Genomic DNA, 10,609 nt, shown 5'->3' with positions numbered 1-10,609 from the left:
CACAACATGGGTATCTCAACATCCTGTGGTCTCAAATGCAACTCAGCTTCATCTTCACTGCTTCATGCAATGAACTCCCACAGACTCTGCACTTGGGCTTTGACTGCCCAAAACATAGATGTGTACTATAGTGAAGAACTGACCACAGAACAAAAATCCATCATCTTTATATTTTGCATCTTTATTGTTTGCAAAGTCACTTAAAAATTTAGTGAATCTGCCATGATTTTGTGGCCCCTACCAACCTTGAATCAAACTTGCCAGTTTTTGAATAATGTTGCTCTTGAGACAAGGAATTACTTTGCCTACTCCTTCAGTAAGGTAAGGGCATTGCTGAATAGAGTCATAAACTTGGGCTACCTTCCTAGGCTTTCAATGAAGAACAGGGCCCGTTCTCTTTTTTTTTCTCCAAATTAGAATAAAGCTATATTTTCCCTCTTCCCAACAGTTTAATTATGAGGATAGTAGCAAACTCTTCAGTTTTTAAACACAAGTTAGTCTTCAGAACAGTAAAAAAATTGTTTTGGTAATGATGTCTCAACAAAATGTCCTCCATTTATAGTGTCATTAAACTGACTAGTATAAAAAATTATATACACTGCAATTTTAAAGGCCTTTTTGACTGTGTTTAGTAGTGATCAGGCTGCTGGTTCATCTTGGGAGAGATCAAACTTCACTGGGGAAGGGGAAAAGAACTCGAGATCCATTCCTACTGTGCATGAAACAAACAGCAAAACAGCAAAGTTACTCCAACTAGCTTGACTCAGTTATGCTTTCTGCCAGCAGAAGATCCATGTAATGAATTTTGAAGATTTGGAGTATTTGTGCTTAGTGAAGGATTTGAGTTTCCCAGCTGAGAACTCCCATTTACTGGGCTTCCTTTACAATTCAAAATACCAGTACACTTCCAATTGTCCATATAATTAGCTTTCCACAACCTTACACAGCCGTCATCTCCTGTGGATGCTAGCACTGTTCCTGTTATGTTCCAACTCACCCTCCAGACCTGAGAGTTGTGATTAGCAAACTGAGCCACCATATGGATTTCAAGTTTTGTGGGACCACCAGAAGAAGTAAGTTCTTTCCTCACAGGTTTTAATGTGAAAATTCTTACATCTTTGGTGGCTATTGCCAGGATGTGGAAAGATCTCCCCAAATTTGGAGCAAAGGCAATATCATGAACAGGATCTGTTACTGTTATAAGAATTTCTGCTTTTGAGTATTTCTTGGTGTTTTCATTGTACTCAAAAATCTGAAACTTGGTCATTGCTTTTCGACTGCTGTCATTACTTCCCACTGCGATCATGGGGTAATGAGCAGGAGAGATGGAAGGGTTCCAAGAAATACAGCTACAGCTCAGCTTACATGAGATCTCGTGCTGTAGAGACCACTGGCTGAGATTCATAACATCTGGGGCCTCATATATTCTTAGTATGCCATCTGCTGAACAGGTTGCTAACATCAGACCCATATGTTTGGGAGCAAATTTCACATCAGTAACAGATGTTCTACTGCCCAGTAGAGTTGTCCTCTTCACCCAGTGACTCTGGCCTCGAAGTTTATCGTTTGATTCTCCTACTACTTCTTCCCAAACAGCTGCTGTTCGGTCAATAGAACAGGACGCCAAAACCTGTCCAAATTCAGGATGAGCCCATGTCACATGTCATACAGATCCACTATGTGTCTTCCAACTAGCAGTACAATGCCAATGACCGCTTTCACTTTTATCCCAGACTTTGATGCTCTGGTCGCTGGAGCAGGTGGCCATCCGGCGCCCGTGAAAGTCGAAAGACACATCGTGGATGAGGTCCTTGTGGTGGGCCGCGATGCTGCGTGGCAGAAACATGGCTGCCCCTGCTGTCTGTGCAGCCTGCATCCTAGAGGGCGAGAGGTTGACGGAGGGGCCAGCAGCCCTGGGACTGCTGCAGAGTACCACTGTGCCTTTTCTTTATTGGTGTTATAACTTTGAAAATTACAGTCTCTTTTCCATCAATGCAGTGTTAAAAGAAACTATCAGTGCTCCTTTCTTAAGAAAACAGAGATTTTCATATCTTCCTTGTTGTATCCTTTTCACTGCAGACCTGAAAGAGGCAACAATAAAAACCATCAACAAAGACAATATTTTGTCTGAGTCATCAGCAAAATAATCTTAAACTCAGCCTTATTCACTTTTGTGTAACCTGTAGAGATTAACTAAGATTTGGAGACAAAATATAACACAAATGAACTCTAGCTAATTTTTTCATGAAATCTTCTAAGAACATGTGCTTACTTAAGAGGCCAAGATCACGCAATATTCAAAAAGGAATGAACTCAGGATCTGCCTAGAGGGCCACAGCAAGACAAGGATATGGACACAGAGTAATACTCAACTTGTAGTTCAAACATCTCTATGGAAAGTGTATCTGTAGGAGGCCTTATAGATGTCCATGAATTAATTTTCAGGTATTTTATTTTGGGAAGCAACCAAGAAAGTGAATTAGCCTCTTTTCTTTTGAATGGATAAAATAAACTGATTCAAAGTAACTTTAGGGGAAATATTCACATGATTAATAATTTTAAGGTAACCCCTAAAAACAAGATGTTTGTCTCCATGGATCTCAAAGTCACATGTTAATCATAATATAAAATGCTTTCAGATTAGAAATTCTATACATTTTTAAAATTCCAACATTTAAAATGTCTACAGTAGCTTCTGTATAAATTACGTGAAAAAGGTGAGTAACTGTTCACTATTTTCAAAAAGAGAAAAAAAAGGAATATCAAATAATCAATCATATTTAAGGAAATGAATTCAGGAAACTCTACTTCTGTTTTTAACAATATTCTGGACAGTCATGGACTAGAGAAGCTCCATGTTTGAGACTTTGCAATCACTAGAACACACGGCACACAAGAAGAGAAACAGAAAGTGACAGAGACTAATAGATGTAGAGAGTGAGATGTACACAGGGGGAAAGACATAGAAACACTGTGTTGAAAAATAAATGAATAAATAAATAAATAAAACAAAAAATACCAACTATCTCTTCACTTTTGCATTCTCAAGACAGTTGCTACAGTACGTGCCTATAATCCAATGCTTTTGATGCCAGATAAAATGGAGACAGAGTAAATCCTGAAAACTCTATGTCTCATGGCAACCTAGAGACCCTGGCTCAAACATGCTAACTGTAAAACACAAACACCCAAATGGGTTCTCTGATATTTACACAAAAGCTGTGACATACATGCCCAACTTCGACACATAAAGAATCACATAAATATAAATAAGCATAAATAAATAAATAATAAAATTATAATAGCATGTTTTAGCACACCACATATATTCCAATACCTGGGCAGCAGAGACAACCAAATTCTTTGAATCCGGACCCAAACTCATCTGCATTCTGAGTTCAAGGACAGTGAAAAATATGGAGAGAAATCCTGTCTCAACTTAAAATTCCAACTCTGATTATAATTGACTCATCATGAAATCCTTTTCTAAAATGCACTGAAGTGGTCCAGATTAATCTCACCAGACGACCCAGGTAAAGGACAATGAAATATCTCCTAAAGTCATTTTTGGTGTTGGTCAGTGGAGGCTGTCAAAGTATTTTCAGATATGAATATAACTGAGTACTGTAGCAAAGACAGGCAGGTCTCCATGACTCAAGCCAATTTAGACTACATAGTGAATATGGTAGTAAGACATTTCTCAATCACACACTCACACACACACACACACACACACACACACACACAAATATACATACAGCAACAGTGTCACACCTCTTATGTGTGCCATTCCCTATGAGTTTATGGGTTCCATTACATTCAGACTACCAACATTCTTCTATTCTATTGTGATTAATTTTCTAAGTAAAAGATACTCAAGTAATGAACACATTTGGTTGTTACTCCTAGGTTAGTGTCTATAACTGTGTGAGCTTAGGAGATAAACTCCAGAGAGTCACTGAACATAAAACATGTTGAATCATTGTTTCTTAATTTTCTCTTTTGCTTTGTCACTGTCTTGTGCTCAGCAATTTCTCTTAACCAGACCAGGCCCAATTTCTCAGAGACATTGCCAACTCAGCGGGAGTCTTCTTCCTCACCAATCATCAGTCAACACAATCTTTTCAAGGCAGAAATCAGACACTATGATCTAAGACCACAGTCAATTGATGTTCACTCAGATGATCCTAGGTTTTGTCATTTGACATTTCAGCCTATTTAACAAACAATCACTTAAGCGTCAGGGACTCAAACCCGAAGACAACAACAAGTGGAAAACACAGATATTCAAGTATGCCAGGAAATGAGAAGAGGCAAGCATCAAAGATGAAATAGAAGAAAACTAAAACTGTTGCTCTGCAGCAAATTACCACAAAACAAAACCTTAAGGAAATGATAATTTAAGAAATTTTATAAAGACAAAATGGTGAATGTCCATTACTTTAAACAAACTAAATAACTATATTACAGTTATAGATTACAGAAACACAGTACACAGTTTCACATAAATGAGGTCTATAATTATCACAAATATACAACAAAAATGTGTAAAATATTTTTGAAAAAATGCATTGTCGAGAAAAAGTCAAGAAACAATACAGGAAAAATAAAGTCAACTTTTAATCAATAGACAAATCTAAGGAAAGGAAAAGTGTGATTTTGACAAATGTTACCCAACTCACTATAATTCATGTGTATAGAAATTAAATAAACAAAGACTTCATAACTTGCACAAAATTATCTCAAAGTGACATCTGAACTGTTGTTTCTGACCCTTGAGCTACTAATAATTCTTCCAAAAACAGAAGTCCCATGCTCTAGAGCTCTCTCCAGAAATGGAGGTGATCTCTTGCTATGGAGCAGCAGCTCCTTGAAATTCCATGTTTCAGGCAAATGCAGTCCCAATGATGTTCAATCACAAAACAACATAGAAAAATGATTTAAAATCTGCTTCCTGCCACATGGATTACAGCATAAAACATGGATTCTGCCCTATCTACCTGTGCAACACCATGTGCAACTGAGAAATCTCTGCAGACCTGAAACTCCTTTTCTTTCGTGAAACTAGAGTTCACTGACTCACAACATTGTGGTTAGTTACACCACCACGATCCAAGCATTCTAATCATGTATTGGCAAAAGGTGATAACATCACCAATTTTCTTCAAGTTGTTAAGCTATTTGCATTATTTAAAATACAAACCTGAAAATAGAATGCAATCTTCATAACGTCTAGAAACTATAATGCCAGTTTTCTAATCCGTCTTCCCACTGCTACCAAAAGCGGTATCTATAAGTGAACAGTGGACAGTGATACTGCAAGTACTATATCCCCACATGCCAGGGCTGCAGTGTCTCACATTACCCAGTAAATCCATACTGGGAGGAACAGAGCAGAAAGGCCACTGCCCAGGTCAACCCATGGACCAACAAATCTACAGTCACGTTCATGAATACACCATAATTGAAAACCCACTGGGTAGTGGAGGAACATGCTTTTAATCCCAGCACTTTTTAGGCAGACTCAGAAAGATTCTGAGAGTTCGAAACCAGCCTGGTCTACACGATCAGTTCGGGACAGAGTAACTCTGTCTTGAAAACCAAACAGACAAGCAATAACAACCTAAATAAATAAATGAAATGATAGCTCAAAAGACCTTCTCTGAACATCATACACTCACCATTGCATAGCTTGTGGTCTGTCTTATAACTCATTTTATCATAGGCAGAAGAGAAACATAGAATGAACCCACAAAATACCTGCCACTACTTATTCTGGTATCTAACTCTCCCCAGAATCCCACATTGCCTATGGCCACCAAGCTAGTTCTCATATTAGCAGCTTCCTTACTGGGTGATCAGAGATCAAATGACTCAGACAGCACAGACCTTCCAACTCTGCAATTCAAGCATAGTAAGCAGAGGCCTAATCTAGAAAGATTGTGTTTTACTAGACATTTTTTCCTGTCTCATACAGCAATCCTGTTCCTCATTCAAAGCACAGGGACTTTGTGTGCATACTCCATTACAAACTCAATGTCCAGTGCAGAAAACCCATTGCCTCAGAGCTGGGAAACCCTGCAAACAAACACAAGTCATGTCCATACAGTAACTGTTGCTACTGTGTAACTGGGTTAAAGAAAACAGGCTGCAGATTATAAAGTTAGGGGGTAGTGATAGGGCTTGGAGGCAGAAAAGACAAGGTGAAAATGATGCATTTATAATCTCAATAATTAGTTTGAAAGTGTGAAACAGTCTTTATGGCCAAGTGCTCCAGAGATGTAGAGTCTTGTTTTGGAGCACATTAAAATCGTTCATACCATTCCTCTAAAGATGATCACCATAAACTGGAAGAACAGCAATCCTTAGAAGTGAATAGTAGCATTTAAATAAATTACAATCACACAACAAGGATATTCTTAAAAATAACTTCTAACAACAAGGACATTCCTAAAATAACTACTGAAGTGCACCATTGACTTGAAACAAGAGGTCATTTTTCATTGACAGAGTCCTGAGGTGAAGGTCATGGGGATATGAAAGATAGGACAAGTAGATGGTAGAAAAAGATAAATGCTAGGTTGGGGAGATGTTGCAGAGGATATGACCAGACTAACTAAGCTTCTTAAGAAGAATAGCATCTTGTATACTACTTAAATGTGATGGAGGGATCGATGTTAATGGGAGAATAATATGAAGAGTCATCAAAACTATTATATAATCAGAGAAATTCAAAAGGGGGCTACTCAACCAATGCCACACGAGACAAACAGGGTATCTCAAGAACATTACTGACTAAATACACAGTGCCTTAAGACAGACAAAAATAGCTCCATGGTGGGAGGAGCTTGGTTCTGAGGATTTGAAGCAACCCTCCCTAAAGTTCCTGTTATTAACACTTAAATCCACAATTAATAAATGGGACCTCCTGAAACTGAGAAGTTTCTGTAAGGCAAATGACACTGTAAACAAGACAAAAGGCAGGCCCAAAGAATTGTGAAACGTACTCATGAAGCCTACATTTGACAAAGGGTTGATTTCCAAAATATACAAAGAACTCAAAAACTCATCACCAAAACACCAAAAAATGCAATTAAAAAGTGGGATAAGGAAATAAATACAGACATCTCAACAGAGGAATCTAAAATGGTTGAAGACACTTTAGAAAGTGCTCAATATACTTAGCAAACTGGGAAATGCAATCAAAACATTTCTGTGGTAGCATACTGCTCTTTTCAGAATAGCTATAATCAAAACACCAATGATAGTTTATGCTGGAGAGGACTGCAGAAAGGAGAACACTCCTCCAGTGCTGGTGGAAGTACAAGTTTGTATAGCCACTTTGGAAATATGTACAGTAGTTCCTAAGGAAAACTGGAATCAGTCTACCACAAGATCCAGCAGTTCTAATAATAATCATATAGCCAAATATGAACAATCATACGACAAGGACATCTGTTCAACAACGTTCGTAGCATCATTCATAATAGACAGGAACTGGAAGCTTCCTAGATGCCCCTAAACTCAATAATGGATAGAGAAAATATGGCACATTTACATAATGGCATGCTCCTCAGTGGAAAAAAGACAATGGATTCTAAGAATTCACAGGTGAAAGGAAGGAACTAAAAGAAAGCATTCTGAGTGAGGTAACCCAGTGAAGAAAACACAAACATTACAAAGGATTACCAGCCTACAATCAAAACCACCAGAGAAGCTAGGAAACAAGGAAATCCCAAGAGAGATATAAATGGTCATCCAGGGAATTAGAAAGGGACAAGATCTCTTGAGCTAATTGGGAGCATGGGGAGAGGGGACAGGGAGTTAGGGGAAGAGAAGGGGAGAAAAGACATGAAGGAGCAGGAAGATGGAGTCAGAGGAAGAAAAGAGGAGAGCATGAAAATATATAACATAATAGACAGAGTCATTATAGGATTCAAGAAAAATCTGGCACTAGGGAAATGTCCATAGACCTAAAAGGATGTCACCAAGTAATAATCTAAATAATAGTCGAGTTACCTTAAATGCTTTTCCCCAGTAATGAGATTGATGACTTGCATATTTGCCATCCTAGAGCCTTCATCCACTAGCTGATGGAAGCAGAAGCAGACACCCACAGACAAACACTGAGCTGAACTCCTGGAATCTAGTTCTAGCTAGGGAGGAGTGATGAACAACTGGGTCAAGACCAACCTGGAGAAACACACATAAACAGCTGACCTGAACAAGGAGGCGCTCATGGATCCCAGACTGATAGCAAGAAAACCAGCATAGGACTGATCCGGGCCCTGAAATGGGTGTCAGTTAGGAGTCCTGGGCAATCTATGGGGCCTCTTGTAGTAGATTAATATTTATAGCTAGTATACAAATGGACTTTGGGAGCATAAAGCAACACTCTCTCAGCTTAGAAACACAAAAGTGGGCCTATGACATTCATCACCTGATATGATAGACTTTGAAGATCACTCACCTTCCGTGGGGAGCAGAAAAGGGATTTACTATGGGGTCAGTGAGGAGCAGTGGAGGAGTAGGGTGAGGAAATTGTGGTTGACATGTGAAAGAAGATTGTTCCTAATTTAAATTAAAAAAATAAAGAAATGCTCCCCCACAAAAATAAAGCAACATAAAATAAAAAATGATTTTAAATCTGATTCCATGGCCTATGGCACCACATAACACGGAATCTGCCCAATCTACCCTATCAGCACCATGCACACTTGCGAAACCTCCACAAATCAGAAACACATTTTCTACCCTGAAACTAAACTTCACTGAATCACATCATTGGGGTTATTTGTACCACCAAGTTACAAGCATTTTAATCATGTATTGGTGAAAGAAAATCCACATCACCAGTTTTCTAAAGTTCCTAAACTATTTGCAGTATTTATAATACAAACCTGAAAATGGAATGCAATATTTAGAACTTCTAGAAACCAAATCTATAGTTTTCTAATTTGTTTTCCTGCTGCAACCAAAAGTAATGCCCTTATGTGAACACTGGACAGTAATACTGCAAGAATTATAATCCCCAATTGCATGACTTCAGATTCTCGCATTACCCAGTAAATCCATACTGATAGGCACAGAGGAAAACGTCCACTTCCCAGGTCACCAGATGTATCAACAGAACTACAATATGGCTCATGTTCCATTCAGGTCCCAACAGAATTAAAAGCTCACAGGGTGGTGGCCGCACATGCCATCTGTATCAGCACTTGGGAGGCAGAGGCAGTGAGATCTCTGTAAGTTCATACCAGATGGTATACAATGTGAGTCCCAGTACAGCCATGAGTGTTACACAGGAAACCCTGTCTTGAAAAACAAACAGCCCATAACTAACTAACTAACTAACTAAATGAAATAATAGCTCAACATACCTGCTCTGAACACCATGGTATAGCTTGTGATCTTTCTTACAACTCATTTCAGCAAAGGCAAAAGAAACCATGGTAAGAAGCCAAAAATTACCTGACACTATTATTCCTGATTGCTAACAGCCCTCCACTAAAAAGAACCCACATTGGCTAGGGCCACACTATGACTGAAACAGCACAGTCCTTCTAGATCATATTCACACACTAACTGGCGTTACTGTGAAACTGAGTTAAAGCAAAACAGACCACAGATTAGAAACAATGGGGTATTGATTGGGCTTGGAGGTAGAAAAGACAATGTGAGTATGATGCATTTGTAATCTCAAAAATTATTTTGAAAAGTTGAAACAGGCCTATGGCCATGTGCCCCACAGAGTAGAGACTTGTATTAGATTTTAAATGTGATTTCATGGATTATGGTGCATCACATGGAATCTGCCCAATCTACCTGCACAGAACCATGCACTCTTGAGAAATCTCCACACATCAGAAACTCCTTTTCTCCCCTGGAACTAAACTTCACTGAATCACATCATTGTGGTTATTTGCATCACCATGTTACAAGCATTTTAATCATGTGTTGGTGAAAGACGATTCACATCACCAGTTTTCTACAAGTTCCTGACCTATTTGCAACATTTATAATAAAAACCTGAAAATGGAATGCAGCATTCAGAACTTCTAGAAACCATACTATCAGTTTTCCCTGCTCCCAATACTCTCATCAAATTATGCCTATAGAGGAAAATTAGTGAGAGACCTCCCCCTAGGTCAAAGAATTTACATGGGCCAAATGGGATTTTACAAGACAGTGAATCAGGTCGCACTCTCCCCACAGATACAGGGAGGACTCACTACACTGTCTGCCACACCTCACCATCTGTTCCTCCCAATCTGCAGACAGCATCCCCTAGCTCACCATTTTGAGGTTTTCCAGATCAATGAAGCTCTCTTCTCAGCTCCCTGCAGCAGCAACTGCACCACAGCAAAGAAAACTGCAGTCTCTCTTCAAAACAAACTTGAAGCCTGGTGTCAGGAAGAGCCCAGCACTTCTGACTGGCAGGTCTCATGGAGTGCCTGATTGGATAGTGGGGCTTGAGTGACAAGAGCACCTCCCATAGGTTTAGAGTGTGTTTAAGACACATTATTGTGGTTCCTGGCCACACCTCCCACACAAGAAAACAATCCTTTTTTGTAGATCTGCAACGATTTGCATTTCAATAGCACTCGCC

The 10,609-nt window shown here is 39.0% G+C and overlaps 2 protein-coding genes across 2 annotated transcripts in view; one reads left to right on the top strand and one right to left on the bottom strand.

The window, feature by feature from the left end:
• The window catches only part of LOC113838584 (ephrin-B2-like), a 665,634-nt gene that overhangs the window by 444,460 nt on the left and 210,565 nt on the right, over positions 1-10,609 (top strand). The gene's annotated exons all lie outside the window — the stretch shown is intronic.
• On the bottom strand, positions 636-1,846 carry LOC113837903 (nucleoporin SEH1-like). The gene is given in 1 exon segment (XM_027433725.2): positions 636-1,846. A coding segment is annotated over 1 exon segment (1,083 nt). The 3' UTR covers positions 636-763.

The sequence above is a fragment of the Cricetulus griseus genome, unplaced genomic scaffold, assembly GCF_003668045.3.
Source record: "Cricetulus griseus strain 17A/GY unplaced genomic scaffold, alternate assembly CriGri-PICRH-1.0 unplaced_scaffold_1, whole genome shotgun sequence".
NCBI classification, from domain to species: Eukaryota; Metazoa; Chordata; class Mammalia; order Rodentia; family Cricetidae; genus Cricetulus; species Cricetulus griseus.
Note: the sequence above shows the minus strand (reverse complement) of the source record. Positions and strands in the feature narration are given on the sequence as shown.